Source organism: Meleagris gallopavo, chromosome 15, assembly GCF_000146605.3.
Source record: "Meleagris gallopavo isolate NT-WF06-2002-E0010 breed Aviagen turkey brand Nicholas breeding stock chromosome 15, Turkey_5.1, whole genome shotgun sequence".
NCBI lineage: Eukaryota > Metazoa > Chordata > Aves > Galliformes > Phasianidae > Meleagris > Meleagris gallopavo.
In genome coordinates this window covers 16,022,112-16,045,155 of record NC_015025.2, presented here as the reverse complement: position 1 = coordinate 16,045,155, position 23,044 = coordinate 16,022,112, and the positions used below count along the sequence as shown (strand labels likewise).

The 23,044-nt window shown below is 41.8% G+C and overlaps 1 protein-coding gene across 2 annotated transcripts; it reads right to left on the bottom strand.

Annotated features, from left to right (window-relative positions):
- Positions 1-5,291: 5,291 nt before the first annotated feature.
- RAD50 (RAD50 double strand break repair protein) lies at positions 5,292-22,614 on the bottom strand. 2 transcript variants are annotated; one of them, XM_019620504.2, is made up of 25 exons: positions 22,379-22,614; positions 21,953-22,036; positions 21,562-21,713; positions 20,751-20,939; positions 20,450-20,654; positions 19,859-19,987; positions 19,460-19,625; positions 18,795-18,988; positions 18,031-18,237; positions 17,104-17,286; positions 16,743-16,900; positions 15,992-16,167; positions 15,286-15,523; positions 14,244-14,433; positions 13,518-13,644; positions 13,077-13,270; positions 12,879-12,989; positions 12,221-12,313; positions 12,024-12,137; positions 11,271-11,398; positions 10,263-10,487; positions 7,683-7,768; positions 7,097-7,239; positions 6,023-6,156; positions 5,292-5,765 (listed from the first exon to the last, which is right to left on the bottom strand). In XM_019620504.2, exons 1-25 carry the CDS (start codon positions 22,505-22,507, stop codon positions 5,579-5,581), a joined length of 3,942 nt encoding a protein of 1,313 aa, XP_019476049.1. In that variant the 5' UTR covers positions 22,508-22,614; the 3' UTR covers positions 5,292-5,578. The 2 variants fall into 2 exon arrangements, with proteins under 2 accessions (XP_019476049.1, XP_003210540.1); XM_003210492.4 differs by having other exon boundaries at positions 20,751-20,936.
- Between the last annotated feature and the right edge of the window lie 430 nt (positions 22,615-23,044).

Sequence of the window (23,044 nt, the reverse complement as noted above, 5' to 3'; positions counted from 1 at the left end):
GGTGTTGGGGTTTCAGCGAGGTCTGGCTCAGCTCTGCACCACGTACCCCATCCTGCGGGGACAGCTCTACAGTGCCCATGTCTGGGACCAGGCTGCTGAGTCAAAGATCTCCCTTTTCACCAGGTTTTGTTCATAGCTTTTTTAGTGCTCACTAAAGTCGAAGTGCTGCGTGGTCCATCCCAGCACTGAGATTCAAACTCCATCCCATTGTAATGCCTTGCTTCTGTTCTGGATGCCCAGACGCTGCAGAGGAAGAGCAGAGGTGGAGCATTCCATCACTGTGACAACCTGCAATAACTGCTCTCCTGGCAGCTGATGGAAGGACATCATTTCCAGCCATTGAATTTCCCTCAAAACAGGCAGAGTTGGGCACAACCACTGCAGGCGCTGGGGGGAGGAGATGCAGCTGGGGTGCATACAGAACTATGTGTCTATCTGTCCATCCACCCCAAAACCATTTCCTGCAGGAGAAGCTCTCAGCTCTCTCAAACAGGTGCAGGAGCCAGCATCCCAGCGGATGGGGTCGGCTGTTGGGGTCCGGGTGCCTCGGGGATCTGGCGTCATGGGGCATGGATGTTTCTGCACCCACAGACCTGCGTGGGGAGCGTGTGTCACCCCACTCTAGGGCAGATAAAATCATTCCTTCAAATATTGATATGGTAGTGTGAACTCAATGATGGGAAAGGCTGACGTACCGATTGGGTTCGTGTGGGTGGAGAATGACAGCTTGAAAGTGGAGCCCGGTTCTGAGAAGTGGGGCAGAGCTGAGGGGGATTCTGGGCTGGGACGTGTGAGGGAAGGGAGCTCAGAACTTAGCGAGTGGTGGTCTGGGAGCGAAAGAGCACTCATTCTTGGCTGCACTAGGTATTAACTCGCAGTGGTCACGCAGTGCTGAAGGAAGCGATCAGATGCGCAGCGCTCGGTGCTGGCAATGCTCCCTCTACTCATCCCCAAGGCTGGGGACACATGGGCACAACAGGCTGTGACCTGACCATGACATCCCCAGGTGTTTGCACCATGAGTGTGCAAACAGAGCAGGACCAGCTGAGCTGCATCCCCTTACCGTGAGGGCTGTGCCCCAGGTGTGAATGCATCCCAGCAGCTGGGAGTTGCTGCTGCCAGGGCAGCATGGAAATGAGCCCAGGGCCAAGAATACATTGGAAAACATCATCCTGAAATGGAAAGCATGCAAAATGCTGTTGCCGCCACTTGTTTCTAACTCAACAAAGTTATTCTAGGTTGATTTGGGTGGCGCTTAATCCTTGCCTTGCCCTATGAATTGGAAAGATGGGCAATGACCACAAACTCTGGGTGGCACGGTCAGACTTTTCCATAATGGTGTCTCTGGATGGTGATAACAGAGGACAGCAGGATGGCTGCACATTCACTGCAACCCTGCAACCTATCCCAGGCAGAATTGGAGCACCTGCATGGCCAGGCAGGGCGGTGCTGCAGGCACAGAACAGCACTGGGGGCAGTGGATGGGCTCAAGGACCTAATGGAAGGAGTTAGGCACTGCCAGAAGCTAAGTCTGATTTTAGAGAGCGCATCTCCCTTGGGGCATCCCTTGCTTGCTCCTGGCTCTGGCAGTGTGATTTCAGGTGGGCTGAGTCCGCGCCCTTCTGTTCAGGGCAGCAGCCTTGTGCCATCTGCCAGTGCTGCAGGTGCTGGCCCAGGCTCGGGACGCAGCATCCCTGTCAGTCCCACCTGCAACAGCTCTTCTGGAGGGACACGATGGGTTGTGTCATTAAGAAACAGTGCTGCAATTCATGAGGACCAGGGGATGACATGAGGTTGTAGGAACAGCAGTCTGTCTCTTCTGTGATTTAGAGGCCTTGATTTTGGACAGCATCAATCACCATCTTCTCATTTCCAATAACATCCAAGTTTTCAAAGAAACCCTCGGAGCAGCCATGACATTTTGTTGAGGCCGTTTTCTCCTGCGTGCCGCTCCTTAATTTTAGAAAATGGTGGAGAACTTAAATAAAACATTCTATAACGTGAAAAAAAAACCCAAATGTGGGTCACTGTATAATATGGAGCATCAGCACATACGGTATCTCTTCCATCAGTGGTTGAGTTTACAAACGGAGGATTTCAGGCTGTCTGCTGGGGGTGGCTGCAGCTGCCCTGCAGCTGGAAGGTGAGCTGTGCTCCAGGGGCTGCAGTAGCACTGGCTTTCAGCACGAATCAAATTACCTGGAGCAGGATGCAGCCAGAGGAAGGAGAGTTTGCAACCTGCACCACGTTTCCACGTTTCCCAAAGGTGTAACCTTGCAATGAGCAGAGACAAGAAGCGCTGCCTCCTGGCAGGGTGCCGACGTGATTAGTATACAAACCGTCATACTGAAATAGATGAGATGTGATATTTGCTGTGACATTTTGCTGCTAACAAAGCTATATGGTGACATTAAATTATTAAACTTTTGAAAGCATCATCTATTTTTGTTGGGTTAGTTTGTGGTTTTTATTTGTAGACAATTGCATCTTTTTTTGTGCTCTAGTTTTTAGTAGTGTGAAATGCACAAAGCATTTTGGGTCCCCAAACACACAACTACTGCATTGGTATCAAAGGAAGTGTCGGAACTCAGGAGCATTGGTTTTCCACTGCCAATATAAGCCCCACTCAGAACCAAGGCTGCTCAGACAGGGCTGGCTTTCAGGCCATTTTTCTCCTAGTGAACGTGTCACCTTGCCATCTAAGTGCCAATAAACCCAAACTGAGCTCTGTTGGTGATGCATGACATGGTACAGAGCTGGTGGGGGGATGGGTTGATGGATGGGCGAGATGATCTCAGTAGCCTTTCCCAGCCTTAATGGTTCTGTGATTCCCAGTATTTTCCTTGGGTGCTGCACCATGAAGACCTCAATCCAAGGCAGATTCCCAGTCCTAAAAGCATTCACCACAGCCATGGCAGTGGGAGCAGAACTCCTCTTCCCTCTCCCCTGCTCCCAAACTGCTGCTGCCCACCCACCCCTCCTGCAGGCTGAGCTGCCAACACCTGTCCGTATGGACAAAAGGGGCATTCGGTGCCCTCAGAGCAGGGCTGGCATGGCTATGGAATTATCATCCTAGCAGCTGCAGTGTTCCCTGAGCCCATTGCTCTCCTGGCCACTGACAGTTCTCTGAAAGCAGGTGAATTATTTGTAATTTTCTTCTTGGCTCTTCAGCCCGGGTATGTCCGTGCGAGGCAGGAAGCGCACGCAGCAGGGATGCCCTTGACGTGGCACCGGGGGTGGCTGACTGCTTCCCCTTGCACATGAAAGGTGTGAAAAGCATCACTGCGTTATTTCATTACTTGAATACTGACAACTGATATCAGACAGGTTAGTTTCGTTTCCCACCTCGTTTTCTGATTTTTTTTTCCAAGTTCTGACAAAATCCTTCATCTCTGAAATGCACATATGCATACTGTCTGCAGCCAAGGATCAGAGAGAGGCTGGTATAACCAAAATGTGCCCAGACTGCTTCAGAGAGGATTTGCAAACTGTGTCTTTAATCTGGGGACAAAAAAAACAAAGCATAGAATTCACATAGGTAGGGGAATGCTTCAGAAGATAATGTAATTCTTCATGAGCTGGGATGTATGTGTCATGCTAAAATAAGCAGGTAGAACAGGAAAATTTGTGAATTCAAAGTCATTTGGTTCTGTTGATTGTATCTTTAAGAAAATTCCCCTTCAGGAAGTAATGTTAGAGTCAGTGAAGCTTCTTAGTTAAAACTGCAAACGCAATGTATGTTAGTAGCATTTTCCTCTGTCTTCTTTCTTCCCCCACCCCAAGTTTGGCATTCATCGCCTTTTCGGGGGATTGGTGAGAGCGTAATTGATAGGAAGTCCCATTCATCTGTTTATCTTTGAGTGGTTTCTCAAGTGGCTGGGGCACCTTGGCTCTTTAAACTCGCATTTTCAGAAAATTCAAGCGAAAATAATCCTTAGTTTGAGTGCTCAGCTTCTGGTGCTACTCTTTATGGCAGCTACAGCCAAGGCCGCTCAGCTCTGGTCCCATACAGGTCTCAGGAACATCAGCTACAGAGACATGCAGGTAGATCCAGGGCGCCGTTTTGTGAATCAGTTTTGGTACGGATATCATCCAGATACTTTAGCAGGTGCTGTGAGTGCCGTCCCTTTTGTACTATGCAAGGCTCTGCGGGACCGTAAGTATCAGCGCAGCCCCAGGACCCCGCGGAGCCACGAGCCGCCGGCCCTGCAGCCTTGCCTTGGGGCAGCAGGGCTGCCTCTGTCCGTGGTGCTTAACCTGCCCAGGGCCGCCCATCCTCTCCTCTGCTGCTGTTGGAAACAGCTCTTCGTGCGTGGGGAAGCGAGGGACAAAGGCATCCCTGCCTCTTGGAGCAGGAAGAAGGCAGCGTGCGACGTTTCCAGGTTCATTCCTGCATTTTCGGTAGAGAAACATGCTGCTGAAGTCAGTTTGTTTTGGTAGTGGTTTATAGATTCTTTCTCCGAAACTGAGTCATTCACTGTCATCTCAGATTCAGATAACATTTGGTGTCTGCAAGAAATTAAAGAGCTCTAATTCCAGATTCTGTTAGTAGATTTATGCCCAATTCAGTCTAGAATAGATGCTCCCTTACTTGGTTACAGACATCACAACCCTCAGGGCCCGTGTGACTTCACGGACAGCAAGGTCTGCGGCTGAGACACCTCATCTAAAAGCTCAATACTTCTGATGATCAGGCCCAGTTGGCTTTGTGGCTGCCATTCTATTTGAGTAGTAGGTTCCCTGTGGCCATCAGTTGCTGCTGTACCAAGGGAAAGAGACTCAGAAGAGCTCTGAGCAGCGCAGGTGAAGCTCAGCCTTCCTGCAGATTAACTCTCCAAGGCATTCTTGTTATCATTTTCAGAGAACTTGTTTAGATACTCCAAAAGATAAAACCATGACCAACTAATCTAGATTTTGACATAATTCCTATAAACTTCATCATCTTCAGCTAAATGACAGTAAATGGCAGTTCTGCCCACAATAAAGAAAGAGAATATGGTTAAAATATGCTTCTGTCATCCATTCACTCATCTAGTCAGAAGGGACTTTCCTTTATTCTTAAGGAAGGTATTATACTTTGTGAAGATTCTGAGCAAGGGTACCTCACAGAAACAGCAGCAACGTCCTTTGTGAATGCTGTCAGTTTTCTGCAGCCCAGGCAGGCCGCTATGAGCAACTGTGGCTTGAGATGTGAATCAATCTTGAACTTCACATAAGAGAGTGGTGGAGAGCAAGCTCTATGGTAGCTACTGACAAAGCTACAGCTGCTCCAAAGAATCTGCAACCAGATCTATTCCAGGACATAGACAAAGACCACCAATACTTTATTTTCACTTTTAAAGCATAAAATGTATCTAAAAGGTAGCTACTTCGTATTCATTACATTCCACCAAATAACGATGACATTCAAACCAGGTGTAGAAATGCACACAAAGATACTAAGTTTAAAAGCATAATAGTTTCAGACACCAGCTAAAACCTTCACCATACCACCTGATATGAAGATACAGTATTTTCAGATGCCTTCCTCTGAGCTCTGTAAGCCAATCTGTAACATACATTTACCAAAAAAAAACCATTAATGAACATATGAGCCAAGGGAGCTGACGCTGCACTTCATGATCTCAGAGCACTGATCAATGTTCTTCTTGATCCTGTAGAAGGTTTCCACATATTCAGAACGGCTGAGGAGTTCCACAAAATCTTCATCGTGGGTTATCACCAGGAGCTGAAAGTTCCGTTGTCGTGAGCGGCTTTTTATTATCCTACAAAGACAAGTTATTCAGTGCACATGTATCACATTCTAGTTTTAGTACTATTTTCACTCACGTTAAGAAAACCTACACATAAAAGCAACAAACCGCCCCCAAATTACACAAGAAATATTTGTCCTCTTCCAAGTAAAGAAAAGGGAATCTAATGTTACTGCTCTGCCTATGTCAACAAAGACATACAATTTACTTCTGCTGAGTGTTACTAAAATCTGAAAAGTGTCCAAGCCTCACAAGAAGAGATTACTTACTCCACAAGGGCGTGTGCAAGAGATTCTATATTTTCTCGATCAAGATTGGTGGTAGGCTCATCCAGTGCCAATATGCCACAGTTGAGGCAGAACGTTTCTGCCAGAGCGAGACGGATGATAAGAGAAGCAAGTACCTAAGGAACCAAAAAATCTCAGTGTTCATAGAGAACCCATGTGTAACATCCTATTTTTAATGCCACGACACACTGTGGCTTAAGTTCACATAACAACGTACTGACAGTTACTATAAATTTGTGAGCTAATTAGTTATTGAAAAACTACATTAAAACTTGAAGTTTGAATTGAAAGGTCCATTCTACAAAGTACTATTGGAAAACAGGAGAGAAGTGAAATAATCAAAGTCCTGGAGATACTGGAATTAGGGATGCTTCAGCACTGCCATCAGCACTACCTCTTCTCTCTGCTGAAGCTTCATCCCAATAGTGCAAGGAGGGTGGAAATCTGCATCACTCAGTTTGAACTACTGACCTCACGACTCCTTACTAAAACTGAAGATGGTACTATTTAACACCTCACATATTAGTCTGGTATTATCAGACCTCATCATGTTTTTATTAGCTCCCATGAATTAGTGAAAATCACAGAACGCTTGATGGAAACAGGGCTAGCAAAAATACTTTCCAAACATCACAACTGCTGTCATCACTGCTCACGATCAAAGAAAGATTCTCAGAATATCAGCTAAGACACCGTGAACAAGTTTCACTCTCATTTACATAACATTTTAGCATAACTGCCTAAGGAGAAGATGCATTTTTTGCCTACTGTGATGTTCTATAAGAAGTTTTGGATTCCCGCTGACATTAGTATAGAATTTTCAAAACAAATACATTTCTACACGCAGGTGAGAACCTGACAGCATTTTTCACATTCGAGAAACAACACCATCACATCTCTTCACAGAATACCTTTTCAAGATGTTACTGCTGTATGCATTATAAAAGGCTGTGCACTGTTTTGCTGCATTCCTCGGTTTCGTTTTCTGTGGCTGTTAATACCATCTGGACAGGGAAAAGTAACCATGCCAAATTAACTCACACAGACAGACATTACCTTTTGCCCAGCACTGCACCTTCCTCGCATATCCAGCGCCGTATCTCCCTTTATCATCACCACTCTGTAATTGTAACTTCTTCTTTTATCAGATGCCGAAACGTTTTCATCTGCATCAGAACGAATTTCTATATATTCAATATCTGAAAATGGAGACAGTTTTTCCATTGTTAAAAATCTTTAAAAATGCCGTATCATTAAATGGCTGAATTATATTAAATTGAGAGCTATGGCATACAGAAGCTATACAGATCTACTCGTAACTCCCACCAATAGATGATACTTTGAAATGATTTTTGTTTTTAAATTGAAGAAATAAAGGTGAGAATTTGACAGCAGTTTCCCTGGCTCAAAGAAACCTCAACTTTGAAAGACACAGAAAAAGGAAAAATTACCTCCATTTATCACAGAGCTAACTACGGAATGTGTAATAAGAATGACACAACAGTGGTAACCAACAGACACAGCCTTCCGAATGGAACCAACCCTATCACCTCCTGGATTTTCAACAGTTCGAAGAAACAATTTTCAGCATGCAGTGCTAAGTATAAAGCAGATCCACATGGACAACACCACAGATACACACCTTGTCCTCTGTAGGTACTTCGCCAAAGGTCGCGGATTATTTTGTTGATTTCTTGCATCTTCATGCTATGAAATGTCATTATGGCTCTATAGAAGAACATAAAACCACAAATTTTGATACAAGCCACTGTGAACTGCTATGGACTACAGGAGAAGGGAAAAGCTCCCTTTCCGTTCTCTGAATACTTTCACTAAGAGTATATTAACAACTCATTCACTTTGAATGCAGAAATGTACAATTAATTAGCTAAATGGGTGTCTTGACTAGAGCTACCTTTCTCTTCAGCAGCGAGAGTAGCACAGGATATAATTTAAAATGTTTTATTTCCCCGACTAGTGTTATCAACAAGTCTTCCGTCCAGTAATAGCTGATTCCTTAGGAAAACATTCAAAAAAGGACACGATGCCACTTTTCTAATGCAGACTTTTAAATGCAGTGCTTTTAATGAAAAAAAAGAAAAAAAAAGCTTGCTTGCTTGATGCAGTTTCTTTCCAAAAAAACAGGTCTGCATTCAAAAGTAATTCTGAAATTGACTTTTTACACGTACTTTTCCCACTTCCCCTCTTACAGGAATCACTTCTACCTGTTCTGAGGAATACTGAAGTCTCGACTCTAAGAGGATTAGTAAGTCTGAAGGAAGAAAAAGCATGTTCTATTATTTACTTGATTAAATCCAAGAATGCATTCTCCACCAGCATCTATTAAAAACCTCTAAATATTAAATCAATAAAGATCAATAGATAGCATAAGAGAACACACAAATGTCATTTTTTCCCAGCTACATGTACAGCTTTCAATCTCTGGCCATTAGAGTTAACATTTCGTCTCACTGATTTTTCAGACGATTACCAATAAGTGATGCTTATCTATTTTTCTTGAAATTACAAGTCTGCCTTCCTGTTTTGCCTTAAATAGAAACAATAGATGGTTTGATACTACACAAAAAAGAGTCTGAATTCTAAAAGGGAAATTCTTGGATTGCATTTCCATTTAAGCTGAAAGGAAGGAATTATAAACGCTCTGAACAGCTTACATCTTCACAGAATCAATTTTGGAATGGTTTACATTCAAATGCTAAATACATTTATTTATTTTATCATTAATGCTGATTAAAACAGAGCTCCTCAATACCCCACTGTTCAACAGCCTTTGAGACTGAACTACAATCTTCATGACTGCATTTAGCTTATCCTCCAACTTGGAACTCTGTGTTGCAAGGCTTTATTCTGTGTGGCCAGAAGATGCTCTACCTTGTATGTCAAACTGCTGTCGGAACTTTCACAATCATTTCCTCTGCCCCTTCTCTACGCTATGCAAGACTTAAGAAACCTTTATCAACTCTTCTCAGTCACTTCTTTTCAACATGGAAACTTTTTTTTTATTTCTCAGGGGGCTGTATATTTTACTTTCTCTTTGTTTGCAGTGTTAGAGATGCTATTTTTGGTCAGTCAGTCCAAAAGCATGAAACAAGCTTCCAGGGGAAGCAGGAACAATCACAAAGTTCACTACACTTTCCATCCAATGCAGGTTGCATTTCTTTTCATCTTTGCTTTCTCTGATATAAGTAGAAAACCACCCACACTGGAAAAGGGTAAAAAACAAAACCAAGCCTCACCTCTGTATTGCAATATTCTTTAATGCAAACACAAATGTTTACCTGTGAAGAAGATCATGGGGAACAAGAAATCTATGCGGCAGATGGTATTTAAGGTATGGTATGACCAGAATCAGCAGTGCTGGGACACACGCTTACAAAAGCTTCCTAAAAACGCCTTCAAGTGGGAAAAACAACTAGAAAGCAATAGGGACAGAGGAACAGCCTGAGGGTTCCTGGCTTTACCATCAGTTTTCATTTAAAAATGAAGGTGAATGTGTTTACTGTCTAGAAATCTTCCGATCACCAGAGGCAGCAGAGCAAAAGATTATTTCATGCCAGGATTTCAGCACAGAAGGCACAAATGTGTCATTGGGCTCATTTCCCTACTGCCTCTCTCAACTTGAATTGCTGTAATGCAAATACGAGTCCTAAGATGTACAAGCAGTACTCAAAGAGTCCTACTGAGAATAAAACTACAACGATCACTGAACTTACCTAAATCTACATTAAACTCCAGTTAACATCACCAATGCACTTCTGAACACTGTATACATTACAGTTCCCAGATTCTAACAAACCTGTGCAGTCTGTAGCACATTTTCATTCATTCACTTTGCTTTCAAGAATCAGTTTTCTTCAGAAAGCAAAAAAAAGGAAGGCTACAGCAATTGGTTATTTAGGATAAAAGCAAAAACAATGGAAGTAACACATCAGTGTACAGCTTGCTATCTTCACATAGCAGGGTGGTTGAAACCAGATGATCACTACGGTCCTTTTCAACCCAGGTCATTCTATGATTCAATGATTAAATATATTAATTTATTAATGGAAATAATTAAACACCTCAAAGAGTTGCGACAATTTACTGTTTTGAAAAGTTTTCTTAGGAAGTTTGATACTGCAAGCTGCTTTTGCATCAAGGCTATCGGTGGTAATGAAAACTACACAAAATACAAGAACTAACCTCACACAACAATACTTACTTATCGAGGGCCTTGTAATAAATGTCCAAATCTTTGTTCACCAGCTCTGTTGTTCTCATAACAATCATCATCTCCCTGTGCTTTTCCTCTGCATCCTTGAACTGTGACTCTCGAAGCTCCTTTTTAAACCGAACAATCTGTTCCTCAAATCCACGCTGTCGGCCCTGTGCAACGTGATGGTTTCTTTTCAGAGCTTCTATTTTCTCCTCGAAATGTTTTTGTTCGCTGCCAAATCACAACTGATCAGTAAGTCTTTTGTATGTAGTGTCTCACAACATTTTGAACGAGGTTCTGATCTGTAGCACCTTTTAGACATCAGCTCGTTCTTTTGTACATATAAAGTTTATAAGTCAAAATTACAGCATTAATGTTGCTGGAACTAAGACATACTTAAAGTAAAATATCTTTTTAGCGAACTTAAATACATTTTAGTCACTATTCTGAACGGGAAATTATCACACTCAAAGTCCAAAGTGCTACAATTGCAGGAATTCCATGAGGATACTGAAAAAAGAAATGCAATGAACAGTTGGGTGCCCTACCAGTTGGGTAAGCTAAATAAATAGTTTGCACATAAGGAGCTGTATGGGGTTAATTCCTTCTCAAAAACGTTTATCATCTGAATAGTAAGCTGCTATTAAACTACAGAAATAAACACAGACTTTCCTGCTGAGACCTATCTGAGAAGACTGCAAATAAACTATCCTCATCCAGAGACACGCTGCTTTTTGAACGTGGACTCAAGAGTGGAAATTGTTAGAAGCAATGGCTTAGATTGGAACAGGTTATGTGCGTATTTGTAGACAGAACTCTATAATTTCACTAAGTCATCTTTGTTGTCATGGGGATCATACGCAAGCATGAGTCTGAAGGAGGAAGCCGTCCACGTGAACAGGGAGAAAGATACACACTAACAACACAGGAAGCACTGAAACACAGTGAACACTGCACTCAGATACTTAATGAATTCTTACACAAAACATGCTGCTCTGTTCTGAAGATGCTTACTTTTTCAGCTGTGGAACTTTCATTTCTCCCATCTCCTTGACAAGTTGTTTTATATCGTCTTCAACTCTTTTTAGCTCTTCATTCCGCTGCCTCAAAGTAAGATTATCCTCCAGCCATCTCTCCTGGATCTGTTTCCACAGAAAGTAAGAAGTTCTATGAAGTTTCAGTGTATAAATTCTCAGTTACAAAGTAGGAGGGCTGCACAACTCAACAACATGCTTTGAGCACAAATCAACTGACAACACTGAAAGCTATCACAGTACGAACTTATTTTGTACTAGAAACAGGGCAGGTGGAAATCAGCATATTTCAATCTCAAAAGATACTTAAAATAGTTATCAGATAAACCTAAGAGTGATCCCGTGTGTGAATATTAATCAATGATACAAGTGAGAAAATCGTGTAGCCCCCAAACTCAGTTGTACAGGTAAGACGTGAGACGGAGCAGGGAATGCACCGTTCCTGCACAGAGCACAAGCAGAGTTGGAAATACATAAAACAAGAATTTAAAGCACGTGACAAAATCCAAAGTGGCAAATTACCCCCTGGTACCTGCAATGAGAAAAACCACAAAATGATGGAGACTTTTTTGTGTGTATATAAATCACAAGACTTCTTGTTTTTTTCTTTAAGCCTAATGCCCCACATAGCAGCCACTCTGACCAACAGATCATTAAATACCTCAGGTGCACCAGCAGACTGAAATCACTTCAACTACACAAAGTATACTTCACTCTAAAACAGTGCACCTACTTTTTGAGTGTCAATATCCTGTCGAATAATTTCCATCTCTTTACTAATCTTTTCCTTCTGTTTCTCACAGGCAGCTAACTGAGAATTTACTTCATCGAGTTCACACTCCTTTTGCTAAAGAAATAAAAAAAGAGGTGTATTATTTACATACAAAAATGCTTTTAAAAGCAGATTTTTATTGATTGTTTTTAGGTTACCTTCTTGTATTCTTCCTTTCCTTGTTGAATATAGCTTTCAATTTCTTTCATGTACTTATTTATATCTTTAACTTTCTCTTTTATGCCATTCATCTGCAGGGAAAACATTTGAAATGAATTGCAGGCTCACAGAAGTGGTTTGACTTACATCACAGATAACTGGCTAATGCTATTTGCAAGACACAATTTCTTATTGTAATCCCCTTTAATTTACCAACAAAATACTCTGACTTTTGAAACCCAGATGCTCCTTATTACTGCTTTCCAAAATAAATGGTAAACACTCATTTGTGCTTAGACAAGAGGAAACTTGCCCTGAGAAAGACAGGTTTGCCTCTTACCAAGGACAGCTCGCAGCCATTCTTGCTGTTCCTCCTAGATCTACTCATTAGTGACCTGTGGCACTAAGAGCCCTCAATATTGCCAAAGGTCCCCAGAAGCCTTTCAGTAGGACCACCAAAGATTACATTACAATTGGTTATGCTCCTTTTCTTCCCCTAAAGTTCCAGGAAACAAAAGCATTAGCAATAGCCTGCTGTTTCGTAAAAGCCAACTTGCTATCAAGGCTTCCACCCATGCCCCAAAACGAGCATCCTATCACCCATGCCCCAAAACCAGCATGTAATCCTATCACCCAACCAGTTAAACGCAAACAAACCTTCTCTTGTATTTCTTTATTACTTGCAGTCCTTTTATTAATTAGATCCTCCTTGTCTTGCTGCAGTTTTTCTAAAGTTGCATCCAGAGGAAATATCTGTTCTTTTGCTTCCTGAAAAGCAGTTAAGAAAGCCCTTTTTATTCTCACATTCTGTCAACGACCAACAAGACCCAACAAGGGTTTCTCATTATGTCCTACCTTGATCTCTCTGTATAAGGACTGAACTTCAGTGGTTAATTCCACTGTTTGTTCCTCCAGTTGCTGACGACGCTGCAAGCTGCTGGAAATCTGAAGTTTCTCTGCTCTGAGTTCATTCACTGTACTCTTCAGCTCCTGAATTTGATTTTGCTGCTCTTGCTTCATTTTCTGATTTAACTCAATTTTACTGGTAACTGCAGATTAAACCACACACACAGTGAAATGGTCACTACGTTATTAACGACATTTTATGTCTTCCTTCTATAAGAAACCCAACGCCAAATTAAGTTGTTATGCCTCCCCCAACCACAATCAGCAAACAAGAACTATTAGAATATGGTTATTTCCAAACATAAAATAAGTAAACTAAAATTTATACTGTAACGACAGCAAGTCAGAATATTGTTTGTAATACAAAAATATCAGACTTGTATGACCTACCTGTATCCCACAAGTGTTTTTTCTCTTGTTTCTCTTGGCTTACTTGCAGAACAGTTCTATTTAAATCGACCCCTAGCAGCTTAGCCTCCTGCTGAGCAATTTTTCTTTCAACGTCCCTAATATCAGTCTGAAAGTAAGATGAAAAGTGCTGCTATTACTATATTAGTGTTTAACAACAGGTTTTTCTTTCTTTTCTTTAATCTTTGGCACACGGAAACAACCTGGGAGCTTGAGGCATGTATGACTCAAAGCACTTTCAAGTGTATCTCCTTTGCTGGAGCAACATCACATCATTAGCACAAGGTTATGTTAGCCCACAGCTGCTGGAAGCTGGCATTCCTACTGGTGAGAGGAAATTAGTCAGGATGGGCAGACTTCTGAAGTACCCAGGCTACCTCAAAGGAGTTACACGTACAACCTGTCTCTGCAACAAGGGAACTGTTTAACTTGTTTTATATCATCTCTGCCAACACAACAGATGGATTGACACGATGGGTCAACAACTGGACAATGGGTTGATGGTTGGAATAGAAGGTCATAACGGCCTTTTCCAATCCTAATGCTTCTATGATTCTATGATTAGTATCAAGATCAGCTGTTATGCTGTCTTATAAACTATTTTTACGTGTTTGAAAAGTAACTCCTCAAATTCTTTGTATAACTACTTAAACACTTGGCAGCAAACAGGTGTCACTTTACGTATCGACAGAAATTACAAACACATACCTGGTACCTTTCCATGAGAGTTATGTCCTGCAAACATGCATTAGCACCTTCCTTTTCAGACAGAACTGTTTGCAAAAGTGTTTCCTGTTCTTCTATCTCACCCTTCAGGCGTGCAAAATCCCTGTTCACAGTCTGCAGCCTGTTCCTCAAGTCTGGTATGTCCCTTTCTTGGAGTTCCGCTACAGTTTGCCTTAAATAAAACAAAAATCCAGCAGCGTAAATTCAAGATATTCAAGACCACAAAATCTATTATATGAATTTAGCCCAAATAGTATCCTCTAAGGCAGGTGAGATTTAAAAACAAAACCAAGCAAATCTCTCCTGGCTTTTAATGTAAGTACAGCAAGTGCTACAAGAGAGCCTACAATCCACTGCACAGGAGTGCCCTCTTGTGAAGGAAAGGCCTACTCACTAGCATAAGTTCTTCAATCTATTCAAAGTAATGGTCTGCACGTATCTCAAATTCAGAGCCTCTTATCCACTGGCAAGGAACCTACTTGTACTCTAAATTCCTCCACTTTTACTCCAAACCTGGATCTTAGGATAAGGAAAAAACCTCAAGACTTCCCCAGAATTAAGATTTTATTAAAAGATGATGTTCCCATTAAATGGTTCAGTTCCCATTCTATGAATGCAATTTCCATTTCAGCATTTTTAAGAAACTTATTTAAGGCGTTGTGGTGTGAAATCTTTAGAAACAACAACCAGCCTGTCTTAAATGTCCATCTTAAATTGGAATGACAAAAAACAAGGAGGATAACTGCTCCTGTATAGTGTAAATGACTGGTCGAAAAGGAAGTATACAACCACTTCTGTCTCACTCTCATGAGAAGCATCAAAGGGTCAGAAATACCAAAATTATAAGGTAGTTTAATATTGCAGTCCAGGTGAGCAGAGATTTGTTGGGAAAATATTTATCTCTTAAATGAATTACCTAACCCTAAAATAAAGCTGCCCAGACGTCAACATAATTTCTAATAATCAAAAAACAAGAACTCCAAAGAAAATGGCTTGCAACAACACCATTTGCTAATTACTTTACCTAATTGGTTTAAGACCCATCATCTCATCACGTTTTTTCTCTCTTTTTTTAAGCTCAAACTCTGTTGACTTCAGTTTGTCTGGGGCGAGACGCAGCTTTGACTGCAGATCACTGATCACATCTTGCAGTTCAGCCTCTGTTTGAAAAACTCTTTGGCAAACTGGACAACACGACTGGTTCTCCTCTGTCAGCTGTGTAATGAACTGTGAATAAACTGCAGTGGCTCCAGCAAGCACAGCTGGTTTAAAAAGAAACAGATGATGTTGAATATATAGTACATAATAGGTCAAAATTAGGTACATATTTACCACAAATGAAATAAAATAACATTCAGATCACTGAGACAGGAAACTAAAATGGCCCTACGTAAGCTGGTCTGAATTCAGGGCTGTCCCTGCTTTCAGCACTGTGCCCTAGATGACCTCTCCTGAGGTTCTCTCCAACACTAATTATTCTATTTTATTAAACCTCAGCCATTACTCAGTAATTACCAGTGAAAGTACTTCCATCATTTCTTCTGGAACTGCTTTCTCTGAGAGCAGAAGGCCCTATGCATCTAACCCACTGTGCCACACTGCCATCTAATGCCACACTGCGAGCCCTGTGCTTCTCTTCACTCCTGGCAGATTCAAGAGCTCAAATATTTCCTTAATTTTGTGAAGGCTTATATTTAAAATGAGCAAAAATGAGCTACAGGCAAATTTACCTCGCTGCTTTGAACTTCTTTCAATCTCATCTTGCAGTTTGTTCAGGTTACTGTCAAAATCTTGGCTTCCACAAACATCAAAAAGCTTTGCTTCATAGCTGGACAACTGTTCTTCTTTTTTTCTTAGTTCAGCACTGATGTAATTTTTCTGCTGTTCTGCTGAAGCCAGTTGTTTGCTAGAACATCAATGCACAAACTCTTACGTTACAGAAACACATCCTTACGTTTGTGTTCCATACTTCTGAATTATGGACTGTTCTTAGACTACAAATTCTGCCTCTTTGGCTCTGTGGAAATTTAATGTCTATCACTGCACAGTGTGTTGATGTCAAATTCTTTTATATAATCAAATGAAATCAGGAAGATGCAATCACACATGGATCGATGTGGTTATTAACCATTCTGCAACTCGTAAGAAAGCCAGAGGGCCACCATTTTATTCCCCAAAGCACATTCATTCAGATAGGACAGCATAAATAATTAAAGGTGTATTAGAATATTGTGTCATCTACTTCTAGTGCTGCCTCTGACTCACTTCTAATGTCATGCCTTGATTTTATTAACCAACACAAACCATACTGGCCAGACATTACATACATTTTGCAGGCCGCTTTCTTCCATTTGGAGGACATCTCTATAAACAATCACGAATGAAAGTAACAAACACGTTAATTATATTAAGCTTCCCAACACTTAAATTCATAATTGCATAAATACTTCTGGAGACATAATCAATTAAACTACTACCTACTTTAGCAGGGCATGTTTATTCCTTGTCTCGTTAATCTCAGTGCTTTTGCCATGAAGCCAGTCTTCAAGTTGTTTTTTGTTTGGGAAATACCCCAGCAGTAGTGTCAGTTCTTCAGAATGTCTCAATTTTACTTTTCTAATCTGCTCCTCTTTGTCTGCCTTAAGAAATAAGGAATTTTAAGTTAATGTTTTCATATGTTCAAGTTTATGCCACTCAAGTATTCATAGAGGAAGTGGTTTCCATGAAGTCACACAGAAGTTTTACACACACAACATCATGATAAATATCTGAAAAAGACACACATATCCTGGAGGATCCTTAAGGTCATGCCACTTCCCCTTTGAAACAATAGAAAAATTACTTTGTCTTTCTTCAGCATCTCCATTTGGGTAATAGTTGTGGTATGTAGATTCAGCTGCTCCATCTCCTGGTCCAACCTCCGAAGAACTTTGTCCAGGTTGATTTTCTCATTCTGCAGAGTTTGCACTTCCTGTTCCAGAGTTTCTACATTGCTGTTCCTCTCAGCTTTCTCCAGCTCATGCTCCTAAATAAAAAAATAAAAGCCCAGAAGAACTATACAATCACAGCAGACAATAAGATTCTAACTAAAAGGAAGCAGAGGAAAGTTCTTTAAGTCGAGGGAGGGAAGATTTAGGTTGGATGTCAGGGGGAAGTTCTTTACTGTGAGAGTGGTGAGGTGCTGGAACAGCTGCACAGAGAGGCTGTGGATGCCCCGTCCATCCCTGGAGGTGTTCAAGGCCAGGTTGGATGGGGCCCTGGGCAGCCTGGGATGGTATTAAATGGGGAGGTTGGTGGCCCTGCATGTGGCAGGGGGTTGGAGCTTCATGATCCTTGAGGTCCCTTCCAACCCTGGCCATTCTGTGATTCTGTGATTCTTTAAAACTGCCCAGCAGCAATACCATTTGCTGTACAGAATCAATATGAGATTTGCAAAGGACACATGCAAAATGATAAAGGCTGTGATGCTCTCATAAGAAATGCACAGCAATGTTCTGAAATGTAGTAAATTACAACATTTCACAAAATGCAATGCTTATAACCAACTAGCCTCTTCCATAAGCAAGTTATCTGGAAAAAACACATCTAACAGCACTTATTTCTCTGGGCCAGTAATTTAAGACTATGGAAATCTTCTGATACCTACTAATCCAATGATACCACAGCCATGGTTATTACAATACTGACAACTCAATGAGCTGAAGCAAAATATTCTAAGCATGCATTTCCATTTCAAACTTGTACAAACGTTTCAATCACATTAACTTACCGTCTTTATGATCTCCTGATCCAACTCCACTATTCTGTCTGAAGAGCCCTCCAACTGACGCAGCTCATACTTTACATTCTTCAGTTCAGCCTGCCTCTTATTTTGAATGTCTGATTTCAGGTCAATGGTTCTCTCTAACCCAGTCTTCCTATCTCTTATTTCATCAATCTGCTTTTGTTTCATTGCTTCTTTCTGTGTGAACTCTCTCTGAAAGTGAGCAGCAATGCATTCGTTATTTTTTTCATATGAAAAACACAGCACTCAAACTGCTTCTTCACACTAGTTTGCAAATATCCACAGTAACAATGCAAGACATGGAAATAGCCAGATACTGAAGCACTTTAACAGGAATGTTTATACACAAGAAAATGCAAAGTCATAATGGTAGTGTTTTGTGACAGCAACTCCGCGTTGAAGATAACTTCAAAACAAAGTTGCTTGTTTTCTCACCAACTGCCTATTCTAATTCTTTCTCGCTTGCTTGAGATGACTGCTGAGAAGAAAAACCAACCTGCAAAGCTGCCTGCTCATTAGCTTTGGCAATTCAGATCACTCAGTGACCCCTCTTAGTTCCAAAACTAATTTTTGTGGAAAGGTTCAAACACCTCATAACAAAAAACACAAGAACAAAAAAAAGGCTCCAGTTTTCCCCTTTCCCCCAGCACTCCTTCTCCCAGAGCCATAAAGACACATATGGACTAACAACAGACTAATAACACAACAATATGGAAAATAACACAACCCGAAAATGACAAAATCCTTACCATTAACTGATTTGCAGCTTCTGTATCACTCTTCTGCCTCTCTTTCAATAGCTCATGAAAAACAGCAATCTGTCTGTCATTAAAAGGTGCCTGCTCAAAGCCATCTAATTCCAGCTGTGCTGACAAAGACTGAATTAAGGAATCCCTCACTTTGATGTGCTCTTGGTGACGATCTGCTTGCAGCTGTAGACGACCTTCATGAGAACAGGAAACTCATCATGAATAAAGCCCTCTGACTGCCCCCACAGTAAGAACATTACAGATTCGGCTTCCACATGCTTCTTGGTTGGAATAGATGCATATAATCATAACTGGCTAGTAGTCATTTTCGTAACTTATAGCATGTACAAGCTCAGACAGCAAAAATGTGCTGAAAATCACCAAACTGACCACCAGAAATCATCTACTTTGAGTACTTCTAGAAAAGATGGTCCATCTGAGAACAAACATACTGCATGCTGTAACTATAACTCAGAACAAGTGCACATTAAAAATCCCAGAGGAAGGATGCTGAGGTGTGTTACCTGTGAGATTCCCACATCACACTGACCCAGCACTAACACACATTTCTGGGGTTTCGTCCTACCCAAATACCTGCATTCTATCAAATCTACTTCAGATCTTAATGACATCAAAAATAAATACAGGTTTATAGACCAGCGTACCTCGTTCAATAAGTAGTTCTGACTTCTCATTGTTAAACCTCTGGCATTCTTTAGAGGCTCTATCTAATTCTCGCTTACAGTCTGATAACCTCTTCTCCTTTTCCTTCACTGTTCTCTGGTGGTTCTTGTATCTGTCCCTGAGCTGTTCGTCTGTTCCTTGAAAAACCTGTTCTCCAAACAAAAATAAAGTTAGCTTTCAAACACGAGTTTATAAACAACACTATGATGTTCAAAAACCAACAAAGGTTTTAGAATAACAGAAGTACCCAAGAATTATCAAGTGAGCCACTTGGGCAATGGAAGTGTTCCTAACCAGCATCTGGTGCACAACTCATTTGGTAGCAAAAGGCAGACTGATTTTTCTGCAAAAAGCATGGCAGCATGGAATTTAAAAGCAACCTTTTCCATTTTCTGTTGCAGATCTTGATTATCCTTTTCCATCTGCCTCCTCCTGCTCTCCAGGGCTTTCACATCGTTGTCCAGTGACATTACTTTTGCGAGATTCTTCTCAACTGCTGCCAGAGAACTCTGCAAAGGAAAGAAGGGTGCAAGTAAGAGATCTCATTGGTGTATGATGTTCTATGCAATACAGTACTCTGAAGTGTAAAACCCCCAGTTTTATGAAATACTTTGAAACAAACAAAAAAAAACCAAACAATTTTCATTCAGTTTTAGTTATAATTCGCAATAGTTTTATGGGTAACAGCTAAATATTAAACAGAGATCTTTTAAATTAAGACATAAAAAACCCACCCCAGTGCTGCTACAACAATTTCACAGACTGTTCTCATGCCTCCAATGTCTGCATACAGATCAGAGCAGCATCTGAGGTTTGCTGCTTAATTCTGCTCAGAGTACAGGGTTAGTTAACAACATAAATGTGTATGGTTTTAATCAGGACATCCCTCTGGCTTTGACATTTTGCTGTGTTCTTTTTTACTTATGTGTTGTTTTATACTAAAATCTTAATGCAAGTAACATACAAACCACCTTTAAGGGGTCGAGCTGGCTCTCAATAGATTTTATATTCTCCTTAGAAGCAGACAGCTGAGCTTCTGTGTTGGCAAGATTGTCCTGGATTTCCTGGGCTTTTTCTTTATTCTGTTTTAGGTATTTCAGTTCTGTCTGACACTCTTTTACTTTCATGCCTTGCTTCAGCCGTACTTGACGGAGGGTTTCCAGTGCTTTAATATACCTTAAAAATAAAATAAACCACACAACTGTCAGGTCCTGTTGGCAGCACAGCCATCACTACTGACGGACGGAACTATGCCTCAGTAAAGAGAAAAACCTTGTTGCTGAGAAGATCTCATCAAACTTTTGTTTCAGGGCCTTCCCTTCGCTTAATGGCCAGTTGGATTCTTCTTGGTGGCAGAAAATGACATTGTTAAGCACTGACTTGGAAACGCCGAGGGCACTGATCATCTCCCGATCAATTTCTGCACACTTGGAACTGAGACTGACCTTCTCGCCATGCCTACTTAGCACAGAAAGAAAAGCCACAGAGTTATTAGCAACTCCTTTTAAGTTTTTTTTTTTAATTAAGAACAACAACAACACTACAAGCATTTTCCATTGTACTGGTTACAAAGCTTACTAAGAGTAACAATTTTTAAAGTACGTAATTACCACTTAAATCATAGGCACTTTACAGTAAACGTTTCTAGTCAAGAGTACTACACATCAAAAAGCTCTGCAGAACCACCAGAGGGAGCAAAACCAATTCTGATAAAGGCAAGTGAATGCATTTCTTAAATAGCGAAGACTGGAGTTAAACACGGGCTGACCGTGCCCTGAACCTGAAAGTGGTGCTACAGGAAGTAAAGATTATGTCTTCCCTGCAATGCTACTTTCAATCTATATTATCAGTAATACGACACTCAAATAAACACAAGTCAATAGATGTTGGCAGTTCTTAAAACAATGGCTTTCAAACGTGAGATTGTGAATCAATTAATAGATCAAGTGCTAGAACTCCAGACCTTTCATCTAAGAGCACAGGCAGCAACTTCAGAGAACACATTGTGAAGTTTTCTCATTTTATACATAAACATATACAGCTCTCAAACCAAATTTCACACCGAAGTCAGTAAAAAACTTACTTTGTTCTGGTAATGACCCCTTCAAGTGTTTTAAATTCTGTTTTCTTGCTTTTCTGGGTACAAACCATGGATCGTTGGACAGCTACGAGCTCTCCATTAACATCTCGAAACTGCAGTCGAATCTGAGCTCTCACATCTGTTTCGTTGGCAACCTTCAGCAGAAACAACAAGAGAGTGAGTAAGAGAAACTCTTCTCAACCTCCAAACAAGTGCAAGCCCTGCCAACTTCTAGAAACCCCTAGTTCTGTTTTTCTTGAAATAATATGGTCTGCTCATGTCTACCAAATCCTTGAGTATCCCTATTTTCACCACAAGCCTGAGTGCAGCTGGGGATGTTACTGAGGACTACACACACACTAAATCTACTAAATCTGATCACTGGGGCTTTTACCTTTGGGTCATGAACAAACAAATTTCCTTTGGTACCAGGAGGGAAATCTCCAGTGGAGATGTATTTAAGGCACTCGATGATGGTCTGAGAGAACAGAAAGAAGCACATAATTAGAACGACAATTTAGAATAAAAAAGATGGGCAACAGTCAAAACACAGCGATAGCCCAAATAGTCACAAATAAAAGTTAGACAAGAGGGGAGGGAGAAATGAGACAGCACATTTCACTTCTCAGCATCACGAGAAGATGGTTTTGCAGAAGCAGTTTTTGGGGGCACAGTGGGGATGGGGCGAACGTTGGGACAGATGACCTCAGCCATCTCTTCCAACCTTAATGATTAATCCTTCTAATCAGCACCACCAATTTCCTAAGAAAAGCACCGTGTGGGACTTGGCCGAACCCAGGGCTGGCAGCAGAGCTCTCACCGTTTTCCCTGCGCCGTTGGGTCCCACCAGAATAGTCAGGGGATTAAAGAAGGTGATAATTTGTTTGTCTTTGTCCTCCACACCGAAACTCCTCACTCCCAGGATGCTCATTTTCTCAATCTTGGCCATTTCGGCAGAGCTTCCCCCCTTCCAAAATCAGAAACGCAAACGTCACAAACACAACGAAGCCTCGGGAAAATGCTGGCATAACCCTAAAAGAGGACAACACGAGCACGGGGTGAGGGCTGGATTAACGGTGCCAGGGGTCTTTCCCGACGCCAGCATCCCTCAGGTGGCACTGCGTGCTCGGTGTGCGCCTCACGGCAGCTCGGGGCGCACACGGCTGAAGGCGCTGGAGGTCTGGGAGCTCCTCAGCGCTCAGCCCGGCCTCGGACCAGCAGGGATTTGACAACGGCAGCAAAACGCAGAGCCCCGCGAGCGCTCGGCAGAGAAGCAGGTCTCATCTCAGCCCCCTTCGTTACATATCTGTTGCTTATTATGCTTTCCTGCTGCCTCGTTCCCCAGAACGTCCCGCCCCGCCCCGTCTTTGCGCAGTCTGATCGCAGACCCGCTCGATCCGGGGCATTTCCTGCAGAAAGCCCGCGGGGCAGCGCCGGGCAGCTGGGCTTCCCCACCGTGCGGCGGGGGTGGACATTTTCCAGGGAG

Bases quoted from the DNA above. Each gene is read 5' to 3' on its own strand.
- RAD50 (XM_019620504.2), bottom strand. From the start codon at position 22,507: ATGGCCAAGATTGAGAAAATGAGCATCCTGGGAGTGAGGAGTTTCGGT. The intron at 13,271-13,517 runs GTAGGTCATACA...TTTAATCTGCAG, and splicing joins AAAACACTTGTGGGATACAG to TTACCAGTAAAATTGAGTTA. The intron at 6,157-7,096 runs GTAATGTCTGTC...TTGGTTCCTTAG, and splicing joins GGTGCAGTGCTGGGCAAAAG to GTACTTGCTTCTCTTATCAT.